General features: G+C 47.0%; 1 protein-coding gene across 1 annotated transcript in view; it reads left to right on the top strand.

Annotated features, from left to right (window-relative positions):
* Window positions 1-14,835, top strand: part of POU2F3 (POU class 2 homeobox 3) — a 59,856-nt gene that overhangs the window by 27,605 nt on the left and 17,416 nt on the right. The window contains exons 5-6 of the mRNA XM_034754649.1: window positions 12,390-12,494; window positions 13,888-13,990. Of these exons, the coding sequence (XP_034610540.1) occupies window positions 12,390-12,494; window positions 13,888-13,990 (208 nt within the window). The remainder of the gene's footprint in view (window positions 1-12,389; window positions 12,495-13,887; window positions 13,991-14,835) is intronic.

Here is a 14,835-nt window from a genome sequence, read left to right as displayed (position 1 = left end):
AAATAAATGCTGTATTGTTAATTTTGTGATGAAGACTTTGCAGGGGAGCTGTTGCAAACAGCAAGAGAATTTTCTCTCTGACTTAATCTTTCTGACTAGAGTCAATTCTTGGGACAAAATTGCTTTCTGGGAACAGGGTACTGGGGTGTAGACTGCGAGTGGGGATTGCCTGCATGCCACTTTGACCCACCTCTGTTCAAGGACTGGTATGTACCGTGTAAATGTAGTATATAGCGTTAGGCTATATACATATGTAATACACTCTGTAGATATTATGTTACACCAGGAATGTACCAGACTCCACATCACTGATTTCTCATTCACTGGGAAGGTGACCTGCAGGACCCCAATATCTGCTTGGTAGAGGGGTGACACACAGGTCCCTGAACAGAAAGGAGACTCAGTTTCCCCCTTCTCCCAGCAGAGGGAGCCAAGGGACCTTTCAAGGCAAGTTTAGGGTCTCTTGATGGGGTGGCAGGAGACTGAATGGAGCTAAGGTTGGAACGTCTATTGATACAGCAGTGTGGAGACGGTATAGAAGTATCAGGGAGTGTGATGTTGGTTTCCTTTCATCCGAGTAGACAATTCCTGCAGATAAGATGTCACATGTTTAGTACTAATAATGGGTTTGGCGCTGTACAAATATAAACACTATCCCTGCCCAAGGAGATTGCAATGTAAATGACAGACATGCGGCAGGCACCAGAAGGCACTGGAAATCCAGGGCTGGGAATAACTGAGAGCTCTGCTGTTGGTTTACGTTCTCCCCTGTAATATTGATGATACACTCCTGATTTGAGGAAGGAAGAGCCTGGAAGGAGGGGATAGCTTGGAACGGTAGCATTGGGAGGGTAGCAACCACTGACAGCCAAAGGGTAAAAAGACCTAACAATAATAATTAGCTCATACCTCGCACTTTTCGTTAGTAGATATCAAAGTATTTTACAAAGGGAGGGCAGTGTCACCAGCCCCATTTTACAGATGGGGAAACTGAGGCACAGGAAGGGAAGTGACTTGCCCAAAGTCACCGAGCAGGCCAGTGGTAGGGCTGAGAATAGATCCCAGGTCTCCTAAATCCCAGTCCCGTACTCTTGTCCACTAGGCCAGGCTGACTGAGGCCATGATGATGATGGGTTGCATTTTCCAAAGCACTCGGGATTGGTCTAACTCTGCTCCCAATGGAAGACAATGGTAAAACATCCCATGACCTCTGCAGGAGCAGAGAGAGGCTAGCACGGAGCACTTTTGAAAAGCCCTCCCATAGTTTCTAAAGCAAAGGCTCCTCTAGTGTGAAATTCACCCTTGTGCAGAAGGCCTGTGTGCTACTTAAATTCCACTTATCCCCTCAAACTAGGGCAAACAGCTCTCTGCACAGGGGTGAATTTCACCATTATCAAAGTTCTAGTCTTTCAGATGGCAGCTTGATCTGGGAGTGGTGCTTCATATTTGCGGGGGGGGGGGGGGGGAGAGAGATTTCACATGCCAGCCCTGTCAGGGGAACTTAGATTGTAGAGATTTAGGTGAGTCTCCAATCAGGTGCCATTGAGGGAAACGGGTGGGTCTTGCACTGATTTTTCTAACGGGAAGGATTTCGGAGCTGATGTTCTGCAAGATGTTATTGACATTAGATACACAAGGTGGGTGAGGTCATGTCTTTTATCGGGACAGCTTCTGTTGGTGAAAGACAAGACGCTTCATCAATAGAAGCTGGCCCGATAAAAGATCTGACCTCACCCACCTTGCCTGTCTAATATCCTGGAACCAACACAGCGAGGACAACACTGCAGATAACATTGTTACTGACGTGGCAGGCTGGGCTAATTCCACCTGAGACCTGAAATTCCTGGTGGCCTTTTTAAAAAAAAAAAATCACTAATAATGCTTTGCCCTTGCGTAGTACCTTCCATCCAAGGAGCTGACCGCACTTTGCTGGCTAGTGTAGCCCCGGGACACCCCTGAAAGATAGAAGGGAGTATTACCCCCATTTCACAGATGAGGAAACTGAGGCACAGAGAGACTGATTTTTTTTCAGAGGTGCCGTTGAAACTAGTGGCAGTCATGAATATCAGGCCCAAGGTTATACAGAGAGTCTGTGGCAAAGCTGGGAAATGAACTTAGATCTCGTGACTCAGAGCCCTGCTATCTAACCAGATGAATCTCCTTCCTCCCATAAATCTCTTTGAAGGTGCAAGGTGCTAAGCATTTTATTATTATTAATAATAATTTTGCTAGACCTGCGCTTCCCTCCCTTAGGGAGCAGTTCTCATCCTGTTTCATTTCACTTTATCTCTCTCCCCCTTCACCACCCAATACCATGTACTCCCCACATGCTATTTCAGTTCCTCCTTTGCTCTCCCCTGCGGGTATCAGCTGAGCTCAGGTTTCACTCTGCCCTCCAGATTTCCATCCCCTCCCCGATTTGCCCTCCTGTCTGGTGTCAGTTCGCATCCTGTTTTCCTCTTCCCTCCAGGTGTCAGCTCAGATTTCACTTTCTCTTCTCCCTCCTTGCCCTGAAGTGTCACCCCCGGACTTAGTTTTGCGTTGCCTCTCTTGGGACCACTTTGGAAAACAACCTCGTTGGCTCGAAACCAGCTGTACTCTCCACATCTGTATTAACAGACAGAATATGAGCTGAACGCCAGGCTGTCCCTTCCCCTTTCAAGTTTCCCCAACTTTCCCTGTACTTGTGCTTCTAACACTGACCTGTATCTGTTGGCTGGTTCTCCTACAAAATGCAACCCATTGGGGAAAGGATCCAGAGAAAGATCTGGCTTTAGGTATTGTCCTCTTCAAGAGCGCCGCCAGCTTTTCTGCCGCCCTAGGCGGCGGAAGGTCCCGCCCAGAAATGCTGCCCCCCCACAGGGGAGGTGGAAGGTCCCGCTGCCGAAATACCGCCACGGTCGCCGCCCCTCAAATTGTAGCGCCCTAGGCGACCACCTAGGTCACCTAATGGGTTGCGCCGGCCCTGGTCCTCTTTCATTTCTACACATGACAGGGTTTGGTGTAGGTCATGTGTGTAGAGGGTCCTCTTTCCCAAACCACTGTTAGTCTTTCATGTTGGTAGAGGAAGTGCTAGAATCACCTTTTTGCTTTTTTCCCAACCCATTTCCCCCCCCCCCCAAGGGGGTCCCACTTCTCCTTCTGGCTGTCCATGGGATGCTTACTGCCCACCCTTCCATATTCTTTCTTGCCACCACTCCCATATGCGTCTGTGGGTGTTTTGCCAGGGGAGGAAGTACAGGAGAACGAGGCACATGGCTCATCCTTGCCTAGGAGTGATTCTGGCCCAAGCTCAACCTCCAGGATGGAACAAAGTGCTGATCCTCTTGTGTGGAAGGTGTCCTTCATGGTGAACTTCCAATAATCTGTATCAGCCCCTAAAATGTAAGTTGTTTGTTGAAACTCCCCAGGCCACAAACAAGTCTTCAAAATTGGACCATTCATGTCGTAGGTGCAGGGTTTTTAGCCTGGCCAGAATTCCCAAGAGAATAGCCTTTTCTCACTGCAGCTGTTCCCAGCATAGTCACCAAGTCTCTGCCTTCAGGGTGCAAGCCGTCTGCTGAAGCTGATGGTAGCTACTCATAGTCTCTGATTTGGTCCCTTGGCCAGAACCAGAGGCGCTAAAGCAAATGCTCTTTTGCAACCTGAATCTACTGTATAACATCATTGGCATGTAAGAGGCAGAACTGTAGAGCTGGTGAACATCAGGCCTGTTTTGCACTGTTCATTCCCTCTGGGGCACTGGGCACTGGCCACTTTCAGAGACTGGATACTGGCCTAGATGGCCCATGGGTCAGACCCAGGATAGCCGTTCTAATGGCACCGTAGCGGTGTCGCTGTGGCACCTGTAGTATAGACTTTGCCTCAGTCAGCAGCTGCAGAATAGGCCATGGCAATGCAACCCCAACCCCATTTGCTGGCCCCACAACCGCTGCCTGCTAATTTGATGCAGTCCTGTCCTAGGGGTACCCCATCGCCACCAGCAGTGAGACAGGACATTGGTCTAGGTGGCCCCTCATTCTTCTTGGTGCCTCTGCTGAGACAGCCAAGAAGGACGTTCACTGTGGAAGTGGTTTGGGGGACATGGACATATTGTCCACTTGTGGCTGGAATGAGACCCATCAAACCACTGGTAACAACTTATGGTCCTTTTTGACTTGAGCTGGATCTAAACCAGTTACCCAAAGACCCAATATCCCACTGACCAAACCCTTAAACCTTCAGAAAGCTTCCAGTCACTTCTTACTCTATCCAAACCCATTCAGTGGCACCTAGTCTCCAGTCTCAGGCTACCCCAGGGAAGACTCCATTTCTGGGTATCTTCTATAGGGCCACTCCTGTCCCAGGCACTCTGAGCAGGACCCAGCTTTTCAGGAGCTGCTGCTGCTACACACACAACACACATTAGCAAGAGTCCAATCCCTCTCCATTCACCAGCAGGTGAATTTGCAGAGCGCATGCAAATTCCTTTCTCCAGTGGACTCCTGTAATCCTTGAGTAAATATTTTTCCAAGCTTGTAGTGGGCTGGCCTGGCTTTAGAAAGCTGTTTGCTGGGACATACCAGTTGTTTGCACAGTAAAAGCTAAGCTCAGGCGCAGAGGACACTTATCTAGGGGCTATTTAGATTGCCAGCCTCTTTCTAATGCCCTGAGTTGGATGAACCAAAATGCACAGAAATAGCTGTGCTGACTCCTAACACAATCGTCACCAGTAATAACACAGCTTTGCATTTCTCTAGGGCCTTTTATCTGAAGATCTCGACACATCGGCAAGTGTTTAATTAATTAAAGGCCTCTCAGCACCCTGGGAAGGAGGGGTGCTGCACCCATTTTTCAGAAGGCAAGTCGAGGCACAAAGGGGGCAGGCGCCAGTTTTCAAACAAGGCCTCTAATTTGGGATGCCCGACGACAGACCTGATATTTCAGAGGTGCCAGGCAGCCGGAACTCCCTGTGAAATCAGTGGGAGCCACACGTGTCTGGCACCTTTTGGAAATCAGGCCCGGGGATTGGCTCCAGTTGGACACCCAAACCAATGAAAGCAACAAGCTTCCATGGAAAATTTGTCGCACGGTGATTTAGCCAAGTGAAGTCAGTGGCCAATTTGGAAGTAGGTCCCAGGAGCACTGGCTCCAAGCTCCCTCCTCTAATCAGGTTTCACCCAGATCATTAGTCTGCACTAAAGTCCCCGCCCCCGAAATGCAAAGAGAAATGACATTGTAAGGTAGAGCTGATCTTGCTTTAATTATCTTCCTTGTATGTATTTAAAACAGTCCCTTTGGCTGCTGTTCCCATGTCCCCATTCCTTCTGGCGTTGGGACAGGAGTCCTCCCAGCGATGTCAAAACTAGCCTGAGCCAATCACGGAACACGGTTGAACCGGGACTAGGCCATCCGCAGTCCCAGGTTCTTGTTGATGCCAGGATAATTTCCTTCTCATGTGGGACATGGCACGAGGCGCCTTGCAGTCGTGGGGGTGGCTAAACCTGGTTCTCACAGCTCATTACACAGATGCCAAGCCGGCGCCGTTCTGCCCACGGCCTGGATGATTGATTTGCGGACATCAGTGCTGCACAGCGGGTGGCACTTTAGATGGTCCCTACCCTGATTGGCAGCCCTGGGGCCCAGGAGGCATTATACACAACAAACAGAGGAGGGTCATCCCAGCCAGAATGGTCCCTGGAATGAGGACTCTCTCGGGAAATGTTAAAGCACCAAGCCTGGCCCCATTGAGATCAATGGGGGAGTTTTGCCACTGACTTCAATGGGAGCAGTCCTTTCAAGTGTGCAGCGTAGCATGGAAGAGGTCTGTAGTGGGTGAAATAGATCAAAGGGATTCATCAGGAGAGCATCAGGGACACCGCCCAGGAAGGGGGCAGAGGAGAGAAAAGCAAAGATGTGGGCAGGGGTGGAGTTCTGGAGAGCTTTGAAGAGGGAGAGCCTGAATTTGAGAAAGGACAGGGAGTGGAGGGGGGAGGGCAGTGCTGCACGGTGGAAGGAGACCCAGGCCGCAGGGCAAGAAATGAAGATAAGCTTGGCTCTGGGTGGTTGGATTTTGGGTGACTGGGGAGAGGGGAAGGCCAGGAAGGAATAGGTCGCCAGGGTTCCGTGAGGAGTACACAGTACAAATCAAAATGTAATATTTCAGCGTATGGTTTTCTACACATCTCTGAGTCTCCTGCTGCTCGGTCAACTCAACTGGCTTCATTTGATAAACCACTGGCTTAGTATGTCTGTGGATTTTGGTGGAGAAAGCAGCTGGGCTAACTCCAAGCAATATTGGCCAAGATATAAAATAACTTAGAATCAGTTGTAAAGAATATCCTGGCTATGCACAGTTCATCCGTTGCCAAATCTGTGCTCTCCAAATACACATCTCCAGATAAAGGCACTCACGAGCCCCTGTGTATCTGGGGATACGGTACATTGAAATAAACACAATACCCTTTAATTTAGTGATTGTGCACAATTACATCTGCCTGAGCAGCTACTGAAGTCAACACAGTCATTCAAACTGTTCGTTTTTCATTTGCTCTTTTTTGTTTATTTTTCCCCTTCCTTTTTGGTTTTTTTCCTTTCCTTCCTTCTGCCTCTTCCCACATTTGTATTGGCCTGTGCTACACATGTTTGTTTTGATGTATGTAATTCATTGCTTTGAGGGGACGACTTCTTTTCCTTATTTTTTTTCCTGTTCAAAACAACACTAAGGAAATTCCATACAAAAATGTGTGTTAATGAAAAGTTACGCGTAACACATTTTAAGGTGTAACTTTTGTGTATTTAAAGTTTTGATTCCCACAGCCCCATGAGATAGCTGCATATTAAGGCATAACTATTAACAGCATGGGTTTGATCTTGTGCTGTAAGCAATATTAGATTAGGCCCAGCTTAATAAAACAAAAATAACACAGAGGTGCAATGTGGGTGCATTATGGTTGAGAAGGAAACTATAACTCAGAAATGTCCTGACTTTTAGGATGGGTTTTTCCAAAGCATTCAGTAATGGCCTAACTGTGAATGCTGCATTGTGCTGAAAGCCTTTGCAAATCCTGCTCCTAAACCTCCTACCAACCCATAACATGGACACATGTAGAGTTTGAGAGTGGGGGATTTGCACTGAATGTATGTTATGTTCCTGACTTCTTGACATCTGTTAATTGAGAATAGTGTATGGGGATATTATTGCTATTATTTATACTTCATAGTGCCTATAAAGGTGCTAGGTACTTCACAGACAAACACATAACAGGCAAGGCATGAAGGGTGGTCTTATGGTTAAAGCAGCACCCCGGGGCGTTAATTTTAATTAATGGAGATATCCCATCTCCTAGAACTGGAAGGGACCTTGAAAGGTCATTGAGTCCAGCCCCCTGACTTCACTAGCAGGACCAAGTACTGATTTTGCCCCAGATTCCCCAAGTGGCCCTCTCAAGGATTGAACTCACAACCCTGGGTTTAGCAGGCCAATGCTCAAACCACTGAGCTATCCCTCCCCCAGTTCTGTGTTTGATTCCTATCTCTGTCACAAACTCCCTCCGTGACCATAGCCAACTCACTCAAGGTCAGGTTCTCACACCTTACTCGGGTTTAGTAGCACTTTACTCTGTGAGTGATTTCAGTGAGGCCATCTGTGGAGGGAGGTACTACTCTGTGTGAATGAGGGAATTAACATCTGCCCCTTCAGTTCTTTGTGCCTCAGTTCACCATCTGTTAAATGGGAATAATAACGCAACTTTACCTCCAGTGGGGTCTTGTGAGGATAAATTTATTAATGATTGTGAGTTGCTGAGATGCAACAGCATTGTGGGCTAGATAACTAGAAGAGGTCAGTGTCTCAGAGAGCTTACAGTCTAAATTTAAGCTACATAATAAATGTGTGATCACTCACAGCACCCTGAGGTGGATCCTCCCAAAACATTCTCAGCTACCTGACTACCATTTTGCCTAATGTGTAGTGTACGTGTAATATGCGGTGTGCTTGGCTACACACATGCAGTCTAGGGTGAAACTCGAGTCTGGGTGGTTAGGAGAAGCATCCAGATTTGGGAGGGTGCTCTGTCAAACCCACCCCTTAAAGGGTTCCTCGCTATTGGTAAATATAAACCCACATTGCCAAGAGGGGGATGGGAGGGCAATCACATTGCATCAGAAATGTTGAGGAAGAGGAGGTGACTTTCTTTGACAAGAAGGCGGACAGTGGGTTTTGCGTTCACCCTATGGAAATGTAACATGCAGTTTATAAGACCAAATGTGGGGCCGGTCTGCCTGCCTACCTATTTATCCATCTACCTATTACTGACATGGCCTTCATCACTGTAACATCTGAGCTGCTAGCATGCTTTTTTCTAACCGCCTTGCGTGAGCTTGGTCTTTCACAGCTTGCAGGATGTCTCCAGGATGTTTTCATGAGGTGAGCCTTTGCCAAATGTTTATAGATCTGTTACAAAACAGATGTGCTCTCTTTTTCTTTTCTTTTTTTTTAACCTTCTCTCTACTGGTAAGGAAGAGTTTGTGCAGTAATTGCAGGCAGGTTGGGAGATGTTCTCGCCATAATTCTCTGTCTTGTGAAATGTTTATGTAATATCTTCCACCAATGGATTACGCAAGTGAGCCGAACAGCTTTGATCATTTTCCATCACCCACAATTCGTTTTTTGTTTTGTTTATGGGGGTTTTTTTTCCACCAGGATTGGGTAAGAAACCCATCAATTGGCTGTCAGAGTGAGCAGACCCACCAGCCAACTAGTGAAGGGACCAACCAGCCAATGAGGGAAGGGACTTCCTTTACACCAGCTTGCTCTCCATTTGATTTTTACTTGGGGTCAGAGGTCCCAAACCAAACTATGTAAAGATAGGGAGAACATCTAGATTAGATTTGCAGGAGCAATTCCTTTCCTGCACCCTAGTAATCCTTTAATGCAGTAGCTTCATGTGGTGTATTTATGTCCTCCTCTAGTGGATCACCAAGAGGATAATTGCCCTACTATTTCACTAGCTTTAGGAGATCCCCTTTAGCTCAATTGGTAGATACCTGTGGTTTTGGAGATGAAGGTATGAGTTCTAGTCCCTCCTCCCAGTGTGCATGATCTATATATCAATAATATTTGTTGTTTGTGGCACGTCATTTTGTTTCATCCCCCTGCAGGGTCTCTTCCTGGGTCGGTGCACAGTGAGTATATTCCTAATAGTTTGCTGTGCAATCTGCAATTGCATTTTTACCAAGGCAGATTGCATCATTTCCCTGAATTTTACATAGGAGAGGAGGAAACCTACCGTCTCCCTGCCACCTTTCTGTTCACTTGTCCCAGTCTACCTTGACCTCCATACAAAGACCCCAGAGAAACTCAGCACAATCTGACCTTCATTTTGCTCTCTGGCTTAAAATCACAAGAGCTGAGACACTGACTTTTATCATGGGTCTCCTTATAGTTGCTGTTTTTTCAGAAAGTCCTAGCTTCTGGAGTCAGGTGATTATATGAGAATCTCTGCTTTTTAAAAAAAAGGTGAAATTCTGACCCTCTTGGTCTGGTGAAAAGGCTTGAAAACATGACCTAGTGCACTCAGAAACCAGAAAGGGGGGGGGGGGATATTATTTTAAAAAATCTGTGATATCAGCCTGACTTGCAGTTCTTGAATGCTTGGGATTAGAAATCCTGTAAAGTTTTCTCTGGAAGTTTTTCCTTCCAAAGTTGGAAGGATCTGCATAAACACCCCAAACTTTGTGACTTGGATACATCCCAAAAATACAGTAGTAAACAGATAGGAAGCAGCCAGTATGCAGGGGAGGGATGGAGTAAATTTGAGTCTAACACCAATGAAATAAGGTGCAATGGAGAAGAGTTGGTTAATTACACCCAGGGTCCCTCCCATCTTCTCTGGAGAAAGCTGGCGAATTCCAGGAAGTGGGGGACAAGCTGTTGGTGATGTTGTTTTCTAAATTGGGAATCAGTTGTTGTTGGTTGTTTTGTTTTGTTTTTTTGCCAAACCCACCTCTTGATCTCACGTTATGTGATGTTGGGATGCGGCGACACACCCTTTTCTTCCTGGAACGCTTCCAAATCATTCCGTTTGGCAGCTGTAAAAATTGATTTCAGTTTGGAAATGGCTTGTGGTTCTTGAACGCTCAGCTCCGATCAGGATCAGGCAGGAGAAAGCACCTCGGTCTTTGTGTGGGCATGGTCACTTTTCTTTCGGTGGCTGATTGGATTCGGAATCTTGAGTCACGTGAGCAACAGACACATGAATCACTTGCCAATTTGCTGGATCTTTAATTGTAACAATTGCAAGTAGGAGTAATTTTTTTTTTATATATGTGGTTGTTTCTGGTAAATCTATCTTCAGGAGGGAAAGAACTTGGAGAGGGTGAAAGGGTTGAAGTGGAGTGGCGGGCTCAGAGGAGAGGAAATGATGTGTTCCATAGGGCCTTTCATTTAATGGTCACCAGTCAAACACTGCCCAGATTGGTAGTGATCAAAAGTTTTTACCATCTGTCTAGTAGAAGATCACTCCCTCCTGAGAGGTGGGGAAGAACTAGAATTCTCAGCTGTCTTTGGAAGGGGTTAATATTGCGCAGTAAGCTTTATGCATAGCTATAGCATGTTACCGAAAAGAGATGTCGTCATTCTGTTTTTTGTGTACTACACCTTTAAATGTGTAAATTAATCTTGACGGGGGCAGCTTCATTTCTGTGCTTCAATTCAGAGTGAGAGAGATTGTGTTTTCTCTCTCTCTCTTCCTCATGGAGACTCTTATATTTGTTCTTTCTTGGTTGTTTTTCCTCCATCTGTAACAAAAGCCCATCTCGACTGAAAAATGCATGCTTTGCTCGTTGTTTGTGGGAAAACCTACATTGCTTGTCTCTCTCTGCTGGTAGGAGGCTATATTACTCACTCTCTGCACTAGCATCTCAGGATACCAGAGAATGAAAAAGTTTTGTTTTTTTCAGTGATCCTGGATTGTGTCATTAACTACCGCTGGTAGCAAGATCCATCCCAGATTCTAAGAGAGAGTCCACAACCCCGAGCCAAAGCACAGGGTTTTCATGCCATTGGGGAAAAACTAGACCTGGATCAGGACAGTCACTTGAAAGGACCCAAACTAGAACCCCAGATCCAAGCACCCTCAAGCTTGGGGAAGGTTTGCCTTTGGATCAGAATTTTGCCACTTGGCTCCATTTCAAGAAAAGACCTATTCGATGAGGCCAAAAAGTTCTCTCTGCTCCCTACAAATGCAGGATACAGTCCTCCCAGTTGAGGATGAGCAAGACCCTAACCTGATGTTGCACCTATTCCATTCAGCCTGCCACGGTTATGTGTGAGCATTCCTTTGTTCTCCAAAATCCTATTGTCCATCCCACGGAGGCGCCAGGTCCCAGTGACAAATTACACCCAATGCAACAAGCAACAATGGGTTTTGCCTTGTTTTGGAGCAGAAAGAATTAAAAGTAACTTGGAGACCAAAGAACGGAACAAACTCAAAGCTCCAGTTCTGACCCCTGGTGAATTTTTCCTGTCTTAGAAATCTAGATTTGAGTCTTGCCTGGACTTCAGAGTAGGGCAAGAGGTTCCGGGGGTGACTCCAATACGGTGTTCAAAATGCTGGCCAATCACTGTTTTCCTTTGCTAGGCAAGTCAAATAGCATTTGTTTGCCCATTATCACCAGTGGTGAAGTGCGGGCAAGTAGATTTAGTGCCGGGACTGGTGAACTTTCAAAGCTGGCAGCCACTCCTAAATGGTGCTGGTTTTATTGTGCTTTAATCGTACCACCACCTGTTCTTCTCTTCTCTGTTCCCTGCACCCTCATAGCCACCTCTGCAGGGAGATGCCCTGTAGCCAAAAATGCAGTGGAGTGCAGCTGAAGCAGCCCCTAGAAAGGGGATTAGCGACTTAGCCACCCCACCAATTTCTATGCATTGCCTGTTATAAGACTTTGCTTCCTGGTGCTTTTCTTCCAAGAGCCACAAAATGTTTCAGGGCCTTGGTTCAGCAGACCACTTAAGCATGTGCTTGACTCGAAGCAGCATTGAAGTCAGCGGGACTTAAATGCTTTAATTAGAGGGCTTTTAATTAAGGACAGCTCACCCCTCCCCTTGGCGAAGTGGGTCAGTAGACTTATGCCCACTTTGCAGGTGGGGACACTGAAGCAGAGTGGGTAAGTGACTTGTCCAAATGCACAGACGTTGCTGCAGAGCCAGGGATGGAACCCAGGAGTCCTGACTCTCATTACTAGACTTCACTGTTGGTGGGATGCCAAGCACAGGTACAATAGAAAGGATCTTCCCCAGGTGCCCCAAACTCCAAGCTTGCTAACTTCCCGAATCTTCCACCTTTCTCTGACTCCACATCATCTATTCATGCTTCCTGCTGATACAACTGGTCTCCTCTCCCACGCAGATTAAAACAGAAGACCTCAGTGATTCCTTGCAATCTCCGGTACAGCCCAGATCAGGCCACCTAGGACCAGGATCATCAATGATGCCTGGAAGCCAAATCGCCGGGGTAAGTGGCTTAGCAGCCTCAAGAACTCCAGGAGTCCTTTGGGGCGCTGGTTCTGGAGCACTCATTGCTTGAAAGCCACTTTAAAGAGGTGCTCGTATGGCAATGGAGAAGGCTTCCAGAGTCAGACACTGTGAATCCTGATTCAATTTGCTTTGCGAAGGCCAGGTTCATCCTTAGGGTCACTCAACTGACTTTGGTCGAGTTACACCAGAGACGAAATGTGTTCCTTGGGGGAGATTTTTCGAAGGCCCAAATAGCAGTTAGGCGCCTAACTCCCATTAACTTCCAATGGGAGTTAGAGGCCCAAATGCTATTTGTGCCTTTTAAAATCTCTTCCCTTATGTTTGCACCTAAGATGAAAGGGTGAAATTCACCGCTGAGCAGAGCCCTAGCCCAAGGCGTAGGCACCACTTATGGTCCCACAATGCTTCAAAACAGGGGCCAGATTTTAGAGCTCATCACACTGGGTGCTCGTTGGCTTCTGAGCTCCTTTGAAATTCTGACCCCAACTGTGGGTGCCAAGGACTTGGTTATCTGACCCTTATGGGCTTAGCTGGTGAACAGACCTTGTGAATTCCACCCCAAGTCAAGCCTCTTGTCTGTAAAGTCACACAAGGAGTCAGAGCTGGGACCCATGGTGGTATAATCAGGAAATGTTGTGATTGAGGAGTTGGTAGGAACTACAAAGATTTTTGCCTCCTCTTTCCTCAGTCAGAGCCCTGAGTGCGGGGCTGGGAGTTCTCACCTGCCCAGGCAGCATCAAGCAAGAACACCTCTTAGGATCAGGTGGACATACTTAACACAGCCCTGGGCCTCGCTCCTTCCCAGATTCTCTAGAGATCCAGTTGGGAAATGAGGATTTGGTTTCCATGCAAAATTGAACTTTTTGTTTGTTTGTTTTATTTTTATTTATTTTTTTTCTGACATTTTCTGAGTTGTTGTCAAAAACCTGAAACGTTCCCCCTTCCCCAGTGATTTTTTTTAATTGTTGTTTGATTTTTTTTTGGCAACTGAAAATCAAAATGTTTCACTTTTAAACTGAAAAATGTCAATAGACAAAAAAGGGAGAAATTGATAGTTTGGGAGTTTGCTTTTTTGACAAAAAAAGGAAAAAAAAACATTTAAGCAAAAAGCCAGTGTTGAAAAAGGTTTGGGTGAAAAATATGGGAGCAGCTCTAGTTCTGTGGCGCTCAGGTGTGTGTGTGTGTGTGGGGGGGGGGGGCGCTGAGGTTACCTGAGTTGCAGTCTATTGTGGTTGAAGGCAGAAATGGGGGCAGGGAGGGTAGCGGGGGGGGAGGGGTCAAGTGTTACTTACAGCAGGGAAGGAATTGGGGAGAGGGGTGAGTACTGTGTGCAGGACAGATGCATCTGATCTGCATTGTTTCTTCGTTAGGATATGAGTTCTCTTCACACCCTGCAGCAGCTTGTACTGGTGCCCGGTCCTATGCAATCAGTTCCTCAGTTCCTGCTCTCTCAGGCCCAGGCTGGGCAACAAGGTAATAGCCATAGAGTGCTCACTAGAATCATTAATGCAGTGGAGACACAGGTAGGTACACGGAGTGATTCAAGAACCAACCCACCCCTGACTAGATGGGCTGGTGATATCCAGGGCCAGGCACTGATCTCTCAGTGGCATCGATCCACTGACGTCAGGAGAGTCACTCCAGATCTAGGCCACGGTGACCAAGAGCGGAAACTGGTTCACTGGCTTGCTCCCGTTGTTACTGACCATGCCTCTCTGTATTGCCAAAACTTTCCCCTTCGCCCTCTCTCCTGCATGACAGCTCCCTCTCCTGTGTTGTACCTGAAGCCACCCCAAAGCCCTGACACCAGGCAGCTGCTCCAACCAAAACGCAAACTAAACTAAACCATGCAGTGATGGAATTCTCCTCTCTCGGCTATGCAGCTGGGGAGATTCTCCCACAGCTGCACTTCCGTGCAGCAGTAGCGCCACCAAGGGGCTGTGTGCACTGATCTCAGGCATGCCTCAGAGAAATGCCTCTCTCCCTTGAAATTCAGCACTGCCTCTGGTTGGGTTAGTCTCAGGCAGGATGACATGGAAACACCCAGGAGCCTCATCCTTAAGGGGAACCTGCTCTAGCGTCTAACTTCGGTATATTCTTTTTAGAGGTAAGCTTTTAAAAAATAGATGTGCATTACACATGGCTTGGGCCAGTGTTGGTCATGGAAGGACAAACGAAGGTCCCAAGGCTACGATCTGATCTACGCAGATGGAGCCTCATACCCATGCTGAGTAACTTTTGACTTCAATGATCATAAAGGCCCCCTTGCATGGACCGATTGCAGGATTTGGGCCACAGATACATTAAAACACATGAGC

This window comes from Trachemys scripta, chromosome 21 (genome assembly GCF_013100865.1).
Source record: "Trachemys scripta elegans isolate TJP31775 chromosome 21, CAS_Tse_1.0, whole genome shotgun sequence".
Classification (NCBI taxonomy): Eukaryota; Metazoa; Chordata; order Testudines; family Emydidae; genus Trachemys; species Trachemys scripta.
The sequence above is the reverse complement of the archived record's forward strand: the minus strand, read 5'-3'. Positions and strand labels throughout refer to the sequence as shown.